This window comes from Oncorhynchus mykiss, chromosome 23 (assembly GCF_057628025.1).
Source record: "Oncorhynchus mykiss isolate SJ-2025 chromosome 23, ASM5762802v1, whole genome shotgun sequence".
Taxonomy (NCBI): domain Eukaryota; kingdom Metazoa; phylum Chordata; class Actinopteri; order Salmoniformes; family Salmonidae; genus Oncorhynchus; species Oncorhynchus mykiss.
The window spans coordinates 4,700,580-4,719,396 of NC_143044.1; the positions used below are offsets into that span (position 1 = coordinate 4,700,580).

Genomic DNA, 18,817 nt, shown 5'->3' on the forward strand with positions numbered 1-18,817 from the left:
GCTGCGATTACAGCTGTAAGTCGCTTGGGGTATGTCTCTATCAGTTTTGCACATCGAGAGACTGACATTTTTTCCCATTCCTCCTTGCAAAACAGCTCGAGCTCAGTGAGGTTGGATGGAGAGCATTTGTGAACAGCAGTTTTCAGTTCTTTCCACAGATTCTCGATTGGATTCAGGTCTGGACTTTGACTTGGCCATTCTAACACCTGGATATGTTTATTTTTGAACCATTCCAGTGTAGATTTTGCTTTATGTTTTGGATCATTGTCTTGTTGGAAGACAAATCTCCGTCCCAGTCTCAGGTCTTTTGCAGACACCATCAGGTTTTCTTCCAGAATGGTCCTTTATTTGGCTCCATCCATCTTCCCATCAATTTTAACCATCTTCCCTGTCCCTGCTGAAAAAAAGCAGGCCCAAACCATGATGCTGCCACCATCATGTTTGACAGTGGGGATGGTGTGTTCAGGGTGATGAGCTGTGTTGCTTTTACGCCAAACATAACGTTTTGCATTGTTGCCAAAAAGTTCAATTTTGGTTTCATCTGACCAGAGCACCTTCTTCCACATGTTTGGTGTGTCTCCCAGGTGGCTTGTGGCAAACTTTAAACGACACTTTTTATGGATATCTTTAAGAAATGGCTTTCTTCTTGCCACTCTTCCATAAAGGCCAGATTTGTGCAATATACGACTGATTGTTGTCCTATGGACAGAGTCTCCCACCTCAGCTGTAGATCTCTGCAGTTCATCCAGAGTGATCATGGGCCTCTTGGCTGCATCTCTGATCAGTCTTCTCCTTGTATGAGCTGAAAGTTTATAGGGACGGCCAGGTCTTGGTAGATTTGCAGTGGTCTGATACTCCTTCCATTTCAATATTATCGCTTGCACAGTGCTCCTTGGGAGGTTTAAAGCTTGGGAAATCTTTTTGTATCCAAATCCGGCTTTAAACTTCTTCACAACAGTATCTCGGACCTGCCTGGTGTGTTCCTTGTTCTTCATGATGCTCTCTGCGCTTTTAACGGACCTCTGAGACTATCACAGTGCAGGTGCATTTATACGGAGACTTGATTACACACAGGTGGATTGTATTTATCATCATTAGTCATTTAGGTCAACATTGGATCATTCAGAGATCTTCACTGAACTTCTGGAGAGAGTTTGCTGCACTGAAAGTAAAGGGGCTGAATAATTTTGCACGCCCAATTTTTCAGTTTTTGATTTGTTAAAAAAGTTTGAAATATCCAATAAATGTCATTCCACTTCATGATTGTGTCCCACTTGTTGTTCATTCTTCACAAAAAAATACAGTTTTATATCTTTATGTTTGAAGCCTGAAATGTGGCAAAAGATCGCAAAGTTCAAAGGGGCCGAATACTTTCGCAAGGCACTGTATGTCGCACTTCCGTATCTGCGGTGAAAGGTGGCAGAGCTAGGGCAGTGTTTGTCAAACTGAGACATCCCAAAAATCGGACTTCTCACGTAAACGTCTGCAGCGTCCGTTTGACCTACAAAACTATGGTGAGCACTCTATGGAAAGAGAAGACTCAAGAACCTGATGGTGGTTTTGTTCTACATCACCCACAAGTGTCACAGGACTCGTCGGAAGGAAACTGGGACCGGTTTTAAAAAATGAATGGAAGTATGAAGGTAGTTTTGTGCCTACCCAAAAAAGGGGTTAAATATGTGTTAAAATAAAATTATGATAACATTTCCTGAGCTTTCTTGTATCTCCTAGATATAGGACAGACACTTTACAAACCTTGTTTCTTATTATACATTTTTTGACTGACTTTTTTGCCATTTATGAATGTGTTATTCAATGCGTTTCTCTGGGCTATATTAGTAAAGTCCAAATTAAAATGTTTATAAAATAATTGTTTTATATATATTTTTTATACCTAAAGGGGTCCTACAATTCTAATCAAATAGCTAAATGATCCCCCCCATCCACCACAGCTTAGACTTTTAAGAATGAACTCATTATAAGATGAAAGCACAGATAAAGAAAAACTTCCAGACAGAGCTCATGTTTTGCAGATACTTTTTTAATTGAGCCGAACCTTCTTTCTGCTGATGCAGCAGCATCGGATCACATTGTGTGAATGCAGAAGGAATTAAATTGGTCATGCAAAACCAGCCCCTTTAGAACAAACCAATTCATTATTTTCAGGCTTCAGTAGACCAGTGAAACGTAATTTATTGTAATCATTAATGGAGCATTCTGTTGGGGTCCGTACAAGAGAGAGCCGAGAAAAACACCCAGGGCTCTATTTTAACAAACCTTATTCAATGGTGAGTCTAAGCGCTAGCGATAGCACTATAGATCTGTGGGTGTGTGCGAAATATTTATTGCTATTTTCACAGCCATTATTATGAGCGCAATAGCTGGCGGTGGCGCGAAAAGGGCTGGGTTTGATGAATAAACAAGTTGTAAGTGTGACGAAGGCTTGGCCACTCACTGGCAATCAAGGTGCAATCAAGGTGCAATCAAGATCTGTATGTTATTGACAGTATTTGCATAGTCATAAACTCCAATTTCGGCAGGGGTAACCGCATATTATCCTCCTAGTCCATTATTGTTACAGGCAGTGGTTTTTCCATTTATATTTCAAGATTGGACGTTAACACATGGGACGCTCACAGGTTTGTCATCTCGTTAGTGGGTAGGTGTTTCACCTCTGCTGACCCAGGTGATATTTAAGAATGGCTGGCCCAGTGCTCCAGTTGTCTTGAGAGATGTAGAGGGTTAACTCCTTTAGTTGTCTCTCCCTATTTGATTTATTGAAAAAAATACCTTTATCTGATCTTCCCTGTTTTCATTTTGCTCCACTTTTTGGTGTGCTTCCTGTCTTTAAGTTTGGCGTGGGTTTTATTTTTGTTTGCCTGTTTTTCGTCAAATTTAGTGGGCACTCATGGTGGGTGTCTTTAAGGTTCCAGATGTTGTTGCTAGTCAACTTTCAGTGGACACCCCCATGAGTCTCTTTCAGAATCCCTCCTAAAACCCCATTGTTTTGGCTGTTGTCAGTGACTCTGTTCGTTCCCCCTTCTGTTTGAGCAACAGTATTTGGTTTTCTTGCTGGGAAACGCAACAATTATGGATTGATACTACAGTTTATTAAATAACATGGGCTCATCTCTCATTTCAAGATGGGCATATAGCCTACATGGAGGGGTTTTTACACTTCCAAAATAATAACAGGAGCTGGCAAAAATAATGTAATAGCTTACATATATTTATAGATAAAAATGGGATGTCCGCTCACTGTCCTGCCAAACTTGATTTTTTTTAATCAAGCTTTGGTTATAAAGGTTTATTTCATGAGGCCTCACGAGGAAAACATTTTATCGATAGTCTTGACTACATGGCGAATGCATTGGGCATGACAAAAAACAGAGGAGGAGAGGCTATGCTTGGTTTTTAATCAAATTCAACAAAATGGGAGAAATCATTAGGTAATGTTTCTAAATATGAGGTTAATGGGCACAAAAAACACTCTTCTTCTGTGTGCATAATGGGCACTGCGTCACAGCTGGATAGGATGAGCTTCATTTGTCAAAATCTATGTGACAACACAGGGTTTTTTGCCCTAACACTACACAGCTGATTCAAATATCCATCTCATCATCAAGCTTTGATTATTTGAATCAGCTGTGTAGTGCTAGGGCAAAAAACTAAACGTGCACCCAGGCGGGGCCCCAGGACTAAGACCATCGATAAAAGGTTTGGCTCGGGAGACCGCTTTGAAATAAATCTTTATCGCCAAAGCTTTATTAAAAGATAAAGTTAGGCAGCAGCAAAACAGTGAGCGGACATCCCGTTTTTATCTATAAATATATGTAAGCTATTACATTATTATTGCCAGCTCCTGTTATTATTTTGGATGTGTGTAAAAACCCCTCCATGTAGGCTATATGATCCAAGACCGAGTTTGGGAAACCCTGCCATAAACCAACTGCTTCACAGCTAAGATCAGCTTTCGATTGGACTTAAATGTCCCCACCAGCTCATACTGAAATTGGCACTTTGGTTGTGCGTTGTTACCTCTGAAATTGTGATGTATTGTTAGCAAGTGTATTTAGTGATATGTTTAACTGCAAGTCAACATGATGTATTGGCTAGTGCTTTAATATAAATGTGGCAGCAATGCATGAATGCAACGACATTCTACATTTATCAACTGGGTTGTGTTTCGGAAGTACAGTTGGAAGTCGGAAGTTTACATACACCTTAGCCAAATACATTTAAACTCAGTTTTTCCACAATTCCTGACATTCAATCCTAGTAAAAAATTCCCTGTCTTAGGTCAGTTAGGATCATCACTTTATTTTAAGAATGTGAAATGTCAGAATAATAGTAGAGCATTATTTATTTCAGATTTTATTTCTTTCATCACATTACCAGTGGGTCGGAAGTTTACATACACTCAATTCGTGTTTGGTAGCATTGCCTTTAAATTGTTTAACTTGGGTCAAATGTTTCTGGTAGCCTTCCACAAGCTTCCCACAATAAGTTGGGTGAATTTTGGCCCATTCCTCCTGACAGAGCTGGTGTAACTGAGTCAGGTTTGTAGGCCTCCTTCCTCGCACACAATTTTTCAGTTCTGCCCACAACTATTCTATAGGATTTAGGTCAGGGCTTTGGGATGGCCACTCCAATACCTTGACTTTGTTGTCCTTAAGCCATTTTGCCACAACTTTGGAAGTATGCTTGGGGTCATTGTCCATATGGAAGACCCATTTGCGACCAAGCTGTAACTTCCTGACTTATGTCTTGAGATGTTGCTTCAATATATCCACCTAATTTTCCTACCTCATGCAGCCATCTATATTGTGAAGTGCCCTAGTCCCTCCTGCAGCAAAGCACCCCCACAACATGATGCTGCCACCCCCGTGCTTCACGGTTGGGATGGTGTTTTTCGGCTTGTAAGCCTCCCCCTTTTTCCTCTAAACATGATGTCATTATGGCCAAACAGTTAGATTTGGGTTTCATCAGACCAGAGGACATTTCTCCAAAAATTACAATCTTTGTCCCCATGTGCAGTTGCAAACTGTAGTCTGGCTTTTTTATGGTGGTTTTGGAGCAGTGACTTCTTCCTTGCTGAGCAGCCTTTCAGGTTATATTGATAAAGGACTCATTTTACTGTGGATATAGATACTTTTGTACCTGTTTCCTCCAGCATCTTCACAAGGTGCTTTGCTGTTGATTTGGGATTGATTTGCACTTTTCGCACCAAAGTACGTTCATCTCTAGGATACATAACGTGTCTCCTTCCTGAGCGGTATGACATCTGCGTGGTCCCATGGTGTTTATACTTGCATACTATTGTTTGTACAGATGAATGTGGTACCTTCAGGAATTTGGAAATTGCTCCCAAGGATGAACCAGACTTGTGGAGGTCCAAAATATTTTTCTGAGGTCTTGGCTCACTTCTTTTGATTTCAAAGAGGCACTGAGTTTGAAGGTAGGCCTTGAAATACATCCACAGGTACACCTCCAATTGACTCAAATGATGTCAATTAGCCTATCAGAAGCTTCTAAAGCCATGACATTATTTTCTGGAATTTTCCAAGCTGTTTAAAGGCACAGTCATCTTAGTGTATGTAAACTTCTGACCACCTGAAATTGTGATACAATCTGTATAAGTGAAATAATCTGTTTGTAGACAATTGTTGGAAAAATTACTTGTGTCATGCTCAAAGTAGATGTCCTAACCGACTTGCCAAAACTATAGTTTGTTAATAAGAAATGTGTGGAGTGGTTGAAAAACTAGTTTTAATGACGCCAACCTAAGTGTATGTAAACTTCCGACTTCAACTGTATACAGTGCCTTCAGAAAGTATTCATACCCTTTGACTTATTACGCATTTTGTTGATACAGCCTGAATTCAAAATATACAGTATAGATTTTTTTCTAAGCCACACACTTCCCCATAATGACAAAGTGAAAACTTTTTTTATATTTAAAAAAAATGTATTTAAAATGTATTTAAAATGAAATACAGATATTAATTTACATAAGTATTCACATCCCTGAGTCAATACATGGTATAATCAATTTGGGCAGCGATTACAGCTGTGAGTCTGACTGGGTAAGTGTCTAAGAGCTTTGTGTTACAAATGCAAGGAGGCTTGTAGTGCAATTAAACTGAACATTTTTACTTCAGATGTTGTCCACTCGTTCAAAACTCACTCATCCAATCCTTACACCTCTGTTTACGCACAACGTGCATGATGTTTCCACCCCCATGCTTCACAGTAGGTATGGTGTTCTTTGGATGCAACTCAGCATTCTTTGTCCTCCAAACACGACGAGTTGAGGTTTTACCAAAAAGTTATATTTTGGTTTCATCTGACCATATGACATTCTCCCAATCTTCTTCTGGATCATCCAAATGCTCTCTAGCAAACTTCAGACGGGCCTGGACATGTACTGGCTTAAGCAGGGGGACACGTCTGGCACTGCAGGATTTGAGTCCCTGGCGGCGTAGTGTGTTACTGATGGTAGGCTTTGTTACTTTGGTCCCAGCTCTCTGCAGGTCATTCACTATTCACTTTGCAACCATTCTTGTGATCATTTTGACCCCACGGGGTGAGATCTTGCGTGGTGCCCCAGATCGAGGGAGATTATCAGTGGTCTCGTGTGTCTTCTATTTCCTAATAAATGCTCCCACAGTTGATTTCTTCAAACCAAGCTGCTTACCTATTGCAGATTCAGTCTTCCCAGCCTGGTGCAGATCTACAATTTTGTTTCTGGTGTCCTTTGACACCTCTTTGGAGTGTGACTGTTTGAGGTTGTGGACAGGTGTCTTTTATACTGAAAACAAGTTCAAACAGGTGCCATTAATACAGGTAACGAGTGGAGGACAGAGGAGCCTCTTAAAGAAGAAGTTACAGGTCTGTGAGAGCCAGAAATCTGTGTAAGTGTACCTATGATGGAAATTACAGGCCTCTCTCATCTTTTTAAGTGGGGGAACTTGCACAATTGGTGGCTGACTAAATAATGTTTTGCCCCACTGTAGGTATTCCTCTTGTCCAGATTGGTTAGGGCAGTGTGCAGTGTGATTGTGATCGCGTCGTCTATGGACCTATTGGGGCAGTAAGCAAATTGGAGTGGGTCTAGGGTGTCAGGTATGGTGGAGGTGATATGATCCTTGACTAGTCTCTCAAAGCACTTCATGATGACGGAAGTGTGTGCTACGGGGCGATAGTCATTTAGCTCAGTTACCTTAGCTTTCTTGGTAACAGGAACAATGGTGGCCCTCTTGAAGCATGTGGGAACAGCAGACTGTGAAAAGGATTGATTGAATATGTCCGTAAACACACCAGCCAGCCAGCTGGACTGCGCATGCTCTGAGGACGTGGCTGGGGATGCCGTCTGGGCTGGCAGCTTTGCGAGGGTTAACACGTTTAAATGTTTTACTCACGTTGCCTGCAGTGAAGGAGAGCCCGCAGGTTTTGGTAGCGGGTTGTGTCAATGGCACTGTATTGTCCTCAAAGCGAGCAAAGAAGTTGTTTAGTTTGTCTGGGAGCAAGACATCGTGGTCCGCAACGGAGCTGGTTTTCCTTTTGTAGTCCGTGATTGACTGTAGACCCTGCCACATACCTCTTGTGTCTGAGCCGTTGAAGTGAGACTCTACTTTGTCTCTGTATTGATGCTTAGCTTGTTTGATTGCCTTCCGGAGGGAATAGCTACACTGTTTGTATTCGGTCATGTTTCCGGTCACCTTGCCCTGATTAAATGTAGTGGTTTGAGCTTTCAGTTTTGCGCGAATGCTGCCATCAATCCACGGTTTCTGATTGGGGAATGTTTTAATAGACGCTGTAGATACAACATCACCGATGCACTTGCTAATAAACTCGCTCACCGAATCAGCGTATTCATCAATGTTATTGTCCGACGCAATGAAGAACATATCCCAGTCCATGTGATCGAAGCAATTTTGAAGCGTGGAATCCAATTGGTCAGACCAGCGTTGAACAAACCTGAGCACGTGTGCTTCCTGTTTTAGTTTCTGTCTATAGGCTGGGAGCAACAAAATGGTGTCGTGGTCAGATTTTCCAAATTGGGGGCGGGGGAGGGCTTTATATGCTTCGCGGAAGTTAGAATAACAATTATCCTGGGTTTTTCCCAGCCCGGGTCGCGCAAGCGATATGCTGATAACATTTAGGGAGCCTCAAAAGAAAGTGCATGGTTATTGATTGCCTTGGTTTCCAAATATTCACATCTGGAATTAGAGGAATTGTTTTAAACTTCTCTACTTTGCTAAGTAAAGTTTTATGGTTAAAATGTTTATTGGGACGTATAGGCTGTGTTTGTTCTGACAATTAGGTTACCTATTTGAAAACAATGGCAGCCTACCTGTGTTGATTTCGAACATAGGCTGGAAATAGGCTGGAAAACTCGAGGAATGAGGTAACTCTGATTTCAAGAGAGAATACAACTGTTTACAATGGCTTTTCATCACAATTACGCTGGCGAACACTACGTTACTCGCGCTTACCCAAAATTCACATAGTTGACGGATGTCCCTCCGTGTGATTTGGGCTTATGTTAGCTGTGTGACAGTGATGTGTTTATGTAGGCCTTATGAAGGATTGAAGGAACGAGTCAGAGGAGATAAATAAAGAATTCTGCTTAATAGACGATGAGATATAGTGAGGTCATATTACACCGGCGTAATGACTTTGTCTTCCTTTGCTTCGGACACTCTAATCAACAATTATGTATTTTTTTACTCATGTTTATGTGGCAAAACCCTGGCGGCCAAATAAACTCATTTTCTGTGTATGATTAAATGGTTGATTATCTGGCACTGTTTCCCCTTACTGCCCAGTTTATTTGGCCGATTAGCAGGCTGAGAGAGTTAGGCCATGTAAACCACATTCAGCTCAATAGCCTTTTTATGGTTCAGAGGGGTTCATGATGCTAACACTAATTGCTGGGTTGATTAGTGAGTCGTCCGAATCGCCTCCTTTCTCTCCCAGGTTCTATGCTGCTGTCCCAGTGTGCCTGGAGAAGGCTAGGTGTGTGCGCGTGTGAGCATGTGCGTGCGTGCTGATCGTGGGTGGATCGTTTCAGTAGGACAGCAGAGGCACTAATCGACTCCCACTTTTCCACCACTGTCAGCCCTTTCCCGTGAGCTGCAATAAAGATAGATTAACTTACAGACAATCAAAACATTTTTCAATTCACCACCCTCTTGGCAATAACATGTTTCCAGGTGATGACAGTAAGAAGAAAAATATCTAAACAAAGAGAGGGAGGAAGGCTGTGGCCCACGCTGGTATGCCTTATGTAATAGTCCTGATGTGATATCTATGGATTTCTAATGGAGAGACCCACGGGAGTAGTACGCTATGGATACGGAGAAATATGATACGGTAGACTATAGGTGGATGTATATGTTCCTCTCTTACAGAAACAATGTGTTCTTTAGTCCTGGGGGATCTTTCAGTGTCAACGAGTTGGACACAAATGTAAATGGGTGATTTTCAAAAGCGGACTATGTCAAAATACTGATTTTCCTTTGAATAATTTAAATTCATTGCTTGCTGTCCAACAGAGGAAAACAAACGCAACAGTCCCGAATTGACATGTCCTTCAGACATACTACCGGTGTATTATAGATTATGAATATCAACACTGAATACAATCAAAAGAAAGTACTCTCTGACAGGCCACCTGTTGTGTGTGTGTTTGTGTAACATCTGTATTTACATGTTCCTATGAGTGGTTCATTTAGTGTGGATTTGCATATTATTCAACTGTGTTTGCATATCACTGTGTCTGAGGATCCACAAGCCAGCAAGTCTGTTCCAGTGTGTGGTGTGTGTGTGTTTTTGGTTTTACTATCCTTGTGGTGACTCACAAACATAGTAAAACATGGAAGAATTCGGACATTTCCCGCACACGGAAAAATACTAGTTTAGGCTTAGGGATTAGGGTTAGGAGTTAGGTCAAACATGTTTTTGAATGGGAATCAATTGTTTGCTCCACACAAATATAGTAAAACAAATGTTTGAATTTGTGCGTGTGCATTAATTTGTGTGTTTGTGTGTGGATGTGCATGGCTCTTCGAGTGGCAGCCAATCATTTCCATCAGACCCTTCCATCAGCCTGTGTGTCATGGCACGGAGGCAATGACAGAAGGCAGATGTTAAGATGGCCTGATGTCTGTGTTCACATCCACGAGAGATGTAAATATGCAGCGGGAAGACGAAATACACAGCTGGTTAGCCGGTCACTAAGTCAAGGACACTGACATGCAGTAACTCGCACTCCAGCTCCTCCTCTGTCAGAAATGCTTACCATAGTTCTGTTTGAATAAAGTAGTACTTATTGTAGTACATGGTAAGTAGGCTTATATTTGGATGGCATATGCTCCTTACGGAGTAAAAGGGTTTAAGTCAAGTAAGGCCAGGCTCAGAAGAGCAACAATATGTTCTTGGTCAAAGCTTTCAGAGAGTTTGCTGTGGTCAAACCAAATCAATTCAAATTGTATTTGTCACACACATACATATATATATGAGGAATAAGAAATAAAAGTAACAAATAATTAAAGAGCAGCAGTAAAACAACAATAGCGAGGATATATACAGGGGGTACCGCTTAGTCGAGGAAATCTAACCAGTGCCCCCGCTATTGGGGCACAAATAACTGACAAGTTAATATAGACATAACTTGTCAGTATGTAATGAATAAATTTCCCCCGTGGGGATTGGTCAGAGTTCACATTTCCTTTGTTAGTTGGATGTTAGAGCTTACCATAGCTTTCTGTTGAGCCTTTTGAACAGTAAGCATGCATCTTGTTAGGGATGCCTGAACATGATGCTCTACGAGCTATATCACCTTCAGATCTGACTGTCCAAAGCTCTCATATGTGACTACTTCACCAGTTCCCCAATCACTGTGTGGGTGTTGTCTTATTTACTTCCTGAGAGGGAAAAACGTCTCTGGTGGTCTGCTCTGGTACAAGGGAGTTGTTGGGAAGAATATACACTGCTCAAAAAGATAAAGGGAACACTTAAACAAAACAATGTAACTCCAAGTCAATCACACTTCTGTGAAATCAAACTGTCCACTTAGGAAGCAACACTGATTGACAATACATTTCACATGCTGTTGTGCAAATGGGATAGACAACAGGTGGCAATTATAGGCAATTAGCAAGACACCCCCAATAAAGGAGTGGTTCTGCAGGTGGGGACCACAGACCACTTCTCAGTTCCTATGCTTCCTGGCTGATGTTTTGGTCACTTTTGAATGCTGGCGGTGCTTTCACTCTAGTGGTAGCATGAGATGGAGTCTACAACCTACACAAGTGGCTCAGGTAGTGCAGCTCATCCAGGATGGCACATCAATGCGAGCTGTGGCAGGAAGGTTTGCTGTGTCTGTCAGAGTAGTGTCCAGAGCATGGAGGCGCTACCAGGAGACAGGCCAGTACATCAGGAGACGTGGAGGAGGCCGTAGGAGGGCAACAACCCAGCAGCAGGACCGCTACCTCCGCCTTTGTGCAAGGAGGAGCAGGAGGAACACTGCCAGAGCCCTGCAAAATGACCTCCAGCAGGCCACAAATGTGCATATGTCTGCTCAAACGGTCAGAAACAGACTCCATCAGGGTGGTATGAGGGCCTGACGTCCAAAGGTGGGGGTTGTGCTTACAGCCCAACACCGTGCAGGACGTCTTTCATTTGCCAGAACACCAAGATTGGCAAATTCACCACTGGCGCCCTGTGCTCTTCACAGATGAAAGCAGGTTCACACTGAGCACATGTGGCAGACGTGACAGTCTGGAGACGCCATGGAGAACGTTCTGCTGCCTGCAACATCCTCCAGCATGACCGGTTTGGCGGTGGGTCAGTCATGGTGTGGGGTGGCATTTCTTTGGGGGGCCGCACAGCCCTCCATGTGCTCGCCAGAGGTAGCCTGACTGCCATTAGGTACCGAGATGAGATCCTCAGACCCCTTGCGAGACCATATGCTGGTGCGGTTGGCCCTGGGTTCCTCCTAATGCAAGACAATGCTAGACCTCATGTGGCTAGAGTGTGTCAGCAGTTCCTGCAAAGAGGAAGGCATTGATGCTATGGACTGGCCCGCCCATTCCCCAGACCTGAATCCAATTGAGCACATCTGGGACATCATGTCTCGCTCCATCCACCAACGCCACGTTGCACGACAGACTGTCCAGGAGTTGGCGTTGTAGGGAGGTCATACAGGCACGTAGAGGCCACACACACTACTGAGCCTCATTTTGACTTGTTTTAAGGACATTACATCAAAGTTGGATCAACCTGTAGTGTGGTTTTCCACTTTAATTTTGAGTGTGACTCCAAATCCAGACCTCCATGGGTTGATAAATTTGATTTCCATTGATACTTTTTGTGTGATTTTGTTGTCAGCACATTCAACTATGTGAAGAAAAAAGTATTTAATAAGAATATTTCATTCATTCAGATCTAGGATGTGTTATTTTAGTGTTCCCTTTATTTTTTTGAGCAGTGTAGCAAATTGCACCTCTGTGGAAAGATTTTCATCTGCTGTAACCATGGGGGTGTTTTCTCTAGAGTTTAATGTATGTGAGAGTTAGTGACCTGTTAGTGACCTGCAGAGAACCAATCATCCACTTAGCTGGTGGAGAGACTTAAAGTGTGTGTGTGTGCCCCTGTCAGACATGCGGGCATGACTGCGTTTAATGTGTGTCAGGTCATAATCAAATTTAGATTATCAAGATTTAAGCCTGGACTGTTTGTGAAATTGATTTTATCAACAGAGACAGAAGTCAAATGAAGACAGAGGGAGTGATATTTACACAGATTGGACCTGGGCTGGACTGACTTATTTTACCCAGCATGCACTCAGGGCCTGTAATGTCCCCCTTGTTATTTGCATTGTAAATAACGGGCTAGAATGGCAGAATACATGCCTAGAAGTCCTAGAAGTTCCCTCTCTCCTACCAGTAAGGGTTGTTTATCATCTGCCTTTAGCTGTCAGAGGGGCCCAACACATGCAGTGGGGAGAGCAAGTTTTTGATACCCTGCCGATTTTGCCGGTATTCCCACTTACAAAGCATGTAGAGGTCTGTCATTTTTTATCATAGGTACACTTCAACTGTGAGAGACAAAAATACAGAACATCACATTGTATGATTTTTAAGTAATTAATTTCCATTTTATTGCATGACATAAGTATTTGATACATCAGAAAAGCAGAACTTAATATTTGGTACAGAAACCTTTGTTTGCAATTACAGAGAGCATACGTTTCCTGTAGTTCTGACCAGGTTTGCTATGCTATGTCTGGTGCAAACACAACACCTCTCATCACCCTGAGAACACCACCCCCACAGCATGATGCTGCCACCACCATGCTTCACTGTGGGGATGTTTTTCATCGGCAGGGACTGGGAAACTGGTCAGAATTAAAGGAATGATCGATGGTGCTAAATACAGGGAAGTTCTTGAGGGAAACTTGTTTCAGTCTTCCAGAGATTTGAGACTGGGACGGAGGTTCACCTTCCGGCAGGACAATGACCATATGCATACTGCTAAAGCAACGCTCATATAGTTAAAAGGGAGACATTTAAATATCTTGGAATGGCCTAGTCAAAGCCCAGACCTCAATCCAATTGAGAATCTGTGGTATGACTTAAAGATTACTGTACACCAGCAGAACCCATCCAAATTGAAGGAGCTGGAGCAGTTTTGCCTTGAAGAATGGGCAAAAATCCAAGTGGCTAGATGTGCCAAGCTTATAGAGACATACCCCAGGAGACTTGCAGCTGTAATTGCTGCAAAAGGTGGCTCTACAAAGTATTGACTTGGGGGGGGGGTGAATAGTTAAGCACGCTCAAGTTTTCTGTTTTTTTGGTCTTATTTCTTGTTTGTTTCACAATAAAAAATATTTTGCATCTTTAAAGTGGTAGGCATGTTGTGTAAATCAAATGACACAAACTCCCCAAAAAATATATTTGAATTCCAGGTTGTAAAGGCTACAAAATAGGAAAAATGCCAAGGGAGGTGAATACTTTCACAAGCCACTGTATAGCGATGTTATCTTTCTGTTCATCTGAGACTAACATGAGTGACCTCTGATTTGCTCATACTTGGGCTTGTTTGGTTTGCAACTTGAGATGTTTCAGTGCGTGCGCGGCATCTTGCTGTCAAGCCATGTCAACTCTCACAGTCTCTCACATGTCTCTTATGTCTACTATATTTCTGAATCCAACCATCAATTTTGTCTTTGTTCTTTCTCCAGAAACTATGCCTACTGGCGACTACTGAGGAGGACATCTTTGCCCATCTGGGTTTGGAGTATGTGGAGCCTTGGCAGAGAAATGCATAAGCATCATCCTCTCACAGACACCCATACAATACCACCTTTATACATACAGTACATTAGGGGTTCCCAACTTTTTAATTCTCAGCCCACCTTCCAACATTGGGAAACACATTTTGCCATGGGGTGGAGAAATATTTTGCTGTTTTAAAGCTAATTTCCTGCAGTTCTACAGATTTTGGCATGTCTTACGTGTGTTTATGTAATATCTGAGTGAGTTAAACATTACAACAAAATTAATGGGCTAAAAACCTAGCTACAAAACATTAGCTGACATGGGCTAGTTGATCTGGACATTTCTGACAAGTTATAAATCGCTATCTAATAACTGACATGACAAAAGGAAAAACTGCTGATGCACTACCCAAATTAGAAATGTCAACTTTCAAGAGTAAGTTGAAAGCCCGAGTTCCTTAAAAAATATATTTTGGGGAACTCCGCGCCACCCCTGCCATCCCCTTGTGCCCCCCGCAGTTTGGGAACCACTGCAGTACATAATTCCCATCTGTCTCCCCCCTCGGCTACACACTACTGCAATCTCATTTCAAAGAGCCTAATCTGGGTTGATTTTTATACTTGTGTTCTGTTGTCAGACTACATACTGATGTATGATTCATGATTATATTCTTTTCATCATGCCTGGCTTTTTTCTCTTAGCCTCTTAGTAAATAAAAATTCTGTTCTGTCATTCAAAACCTGTTTTTCTCTGAGTATTCTTATGTGATTGATACATAACTACATAAATCAAATGGCTATGAGGTAAAAAGGGAAGAGGAGAGGGGCATAAGCGCGGGCAAGAGAGAGAAAGTCCCTTGTTGAGTAAAATGGTTGTAATCACCCTCCTCCTGGCAGGACAGCTCTCGAAGTGAACCGGAGCCAAGCCTCCTGGGAATGGAGAGGAGGGTAATGAGCTGCAGATAGAGGTGCATTCAGCATCCCGTTTAGCCTCCGTTAGTGCCTCCACATCCACTGGAGGGCATTTACAGTAGCAACCGCTCACTACTGCTACAGACTCCTCCCCTCAGTCTGCTGTGTCGCAATGAATCCCTTCCCTAGGTGCAGGAATGAATTGTGCTGATTAAGGCCAATCAACCATACTGGAGATACTGCAATCACCAGGGTTCATATGACAGGTCAGTTTACATTGTAAATACAGTCATTTACAGATGTAGAATTTTAATTTCAGACAGTTTGCTACAGCAGGAAAATAATCTTGCAGCAACAGGAAATGGGCATTATTATGTGGATTATAATTAATGGAAATTTTTGTAAGTCAGAAATTCAAAGTCAGAAATTTCAAAGTGGAATCAAGTCAGAAATGTCAAAGTGGAAATGACAAACTTTCGAAGCCAATTTGGCATTTCCTGCTGTGCAGAACAATTCTCGGCAACAACGGAGTGATCAAATTAACATCCTACATCGGTAGTAAGTGTTGCTGTTTTAAGGGCCTCTTATTAGGAAGCATGCTATTACTCTTCTTACGGTAGCTGTGCTGGGTCATACAGATTCATCTGCTGAAGATATAAAGAGCACAGTCCTCCAGTCGCACAGTAGCATGGCCTGCTGTCCTGTCCACAACCTAGCCCAGTTTCCCATGATGCTCAGATCAAGCACATCCCATGATACCGCTGAAAGATCACTGGGGCTATCACATCCTAGTGAATCACCCTATTTAAAGATCTTTAAGTAGAGCATAACAGGCACTTTGAGGACTCGACCCCAGGGCCTAGCTCTCCCTCTCACCCCCCTCTCTCTCCTATCCTGGCTGAACGGTCAAACAGAGAGTCACACTAACTGCATTCTGAGACAGGCCTACACAGTGGTGTTGAAACTGGAGCTCTATCTGCCTTTCTCTGGAGGCCTGGGTCATTGGGTTGTATAATAATAAAACGATGGCAATGAACGTTTCACTGTCCAGCTGAGGCAGCTTATCTAATACTGCATGGGCAAATACTTTTTAGCTGTGATGTCTTCAGTAACTATGGGAGGAATTCAGACCCGAGTTACCAGTGCGTAAATTGAACTTAATTCAATGTTTATGCACTTTTCTCTCTACCCGTATTCTGACCTTGAACTTGCGCATGGGAAAAGCCAGTGCCAGCAAGGTACACATTTGAATAAGGATACGATGAATAAGGTTGCGCAACCTGTTGATTCCAAGTGGAAAAACAGCAAATACATTTTTTCCTGACATAAATAACACCGTTCTCTATGCACTGTCATTTACTAATTGGTAAGAGCTATTGATTGGGAATTTAGGCTTGGTTTCTGTACAAGCACTTTGACAACTGCTGATGTAAAAATACATTCATAGATACATTTGTTTTATGACGAGAGCTAGCTAAATGAGTCATCCTTTTGGATAAGGGGATTGTAAATATAAATTAAAATGGTTTTAAATCTATTTTACCTTATGATTGTTGGCTACAAATGTGAAACCAGTCATATGGCATCAAACAGAAGCATATCAACATGACAGGCGTGTTGTGTGCCCCTTTCCCACAGGGAAGTATATGAAATGCTGTGCCATTATGCAGAAATTAAATTGCATGTCCTTGCAGGGATGAATCTTGGAGACGCAAGCCAAAAATGAGATGACAAGCCAAATGAGATGACAAGCCAAATGAGATGACAGTCGGGTCAAATGTCATCTTTGTGCAGTCCATAATGTTGTAATCTCAGTCCGGACTATTCTCAGGTTTTTTTTAAAACAATTTGTATCCTGTTTAAATATTAGCCACTATCGGTAGTCACCGTCAGTAATACCCACACACATATATAATTATCACTTTAGTGTTAGTTCCCTTCAATTTGTAGCCTGCATTTGGCATCATTACATTACATTGTTCGTTTCCCTTTCTTTCCTCTGTCATGTCCGTGTGGTTGATACCGAGGGTCGCTAGTAATGACAGTGGAAAATATTTAACGTTTTTACAAGTTGTTCAATCATTTGGGACATGCAGCCCACTTTATGGAATCATCATGGAATGCAGACCAAGCCTGGCAATTTAAACCTGGAGCCTGGCGCATGGTTTACAATGACTGGATCGTTGTCATATCAGTACCATGATCACTGAAGATTAGGGTAGATTTACAGGACTTATTGATCAACCCTTATTGTCACAGTTTTCTCCCCTTCCTATATTTAATGGATCAAACAACTGAATGGCCACTTTTAGAATGAATCAAGGCACTGTATTTTTGACTCACCAATATATTTTGTGCGTAAAGGCTCTCCAAACCTGTTTTTTAGGATGTAGGTAGATTCCTAACCCTAAATAATCTAAAAGATCCAATATTTTTTTTACATCTACCAATCGGTGCTGAAGCTGAGATGTTCATAGGCCTATATTTTGATGGATTTCTTTAATTGATCCCTAATATTCTGAACCTATTCTGAAGCCATTCTCTGTCGAGAAAATACAAATTAAGGGTAAACCGTATTTAAAGGGATGGCTTTAGATAAATGTACTGCAACCCCCATTTAATGAAAACTCCATAAGGAAATCTGTTTGCCAGCCACTGGGAGGGTTTGCAGTGATTACAACAATACACACAAATCTAAAGTAAAGGAATGAAATTAAGAATATACAAATATTTGGGCGAGCAATTTCAGAGTGGTATAGACTAAGATACAGTAGAATAGGACACAATACAGTATATACAGTGCCTTGCGAAAGTATTCGGCCCCCTTGAACTTTGCGACCTTTTGCCACATTTCAGGCTTCAAACATAAAGATATAAAACTGTATTTTTTTGTGAAAAATCAACAACAAGTGGGACACAATCATGAAGTGGAACGACATTTATTGGATATTTCAAACTTTTTTAACAAATCAAAAACTGAAAAATTGGGCGTGCAAAATTATTCAGCCCCTTTACTTTCAGTGCAGCAAACTCTCTCCAGAAGTTCAGTGAGGATCTCTGAATGATCCAATGTTGACCTAAATGACTAATGATGATAAATACAATCCACTTGTGTGTAATCAAGTCTCCGTATAAATGCACCTGCACTGTGATAGTCTCAGAGGTCCGTTAAAAGCGCAGAGAGCATCATGAAGAACAAGGAACACACCAGGCAGGTCCGAGATACTGTTGTGAAGAAGTTTAAAGCCGGATTTGGATACAAAAAGATTTCCTAAGCTTTAAACATCCCAAGGAGCACTGTGCAAGCGATAATATTGAAATGGAAGGAGTATCAGACCACTGCAAATCTACCAAGACCTGGCCGTCCCTCTAAACTTTCAGCTCATACAAGGAGAAGACTGATCAGAGATGCAGCCAAGAGGCCCATGATCACTCTGGATGAACTGCAGAGATCTACAGCTGAGGTGGGAGACTCTGTCCATAGGACAACAATCAGTCGTATATTGCACAAATCTGGCCTTTATGGAAGAGTGGCAAGAAGAAAGCCATTTCTTAAAGATATCCATAAAAAGTGTCGTTTAAAGTTTGCCACAAGCCACCTGGGAGACACACCAAACG

At 41.9% G+C, this 18,817-nt stretch overlaps 1 protein-coding gene across 2 annotated transcripts in view; it reads left to right on the forward strand.

Moving 5' to 3' along the window:
• tdt (terminal deoxynucleotidyl transferase) overlaps window positions 1–15,027 on the forward strand; it is a 141,048-nt gene extending 126,021 nt beyond the window's left edge. Inside the window, exon 11 of one of the 2 annotated variants that reach the window (XM_021580065.3) lies at window positions 14,252–15,027. In XM_021580065.3, the coding sequence (XP_021435740.1) occupies window positions 14,252–14,338 (87 nt within the window). In that variant the 3' untranslated portion in view covers window positions 14,339–15,027. 2 annotated transcript variants of the gene reach the window in all.
• The last annotated feature ends 3,790 nt before the right edge of the window (window positions 15,028–18,817 follow it).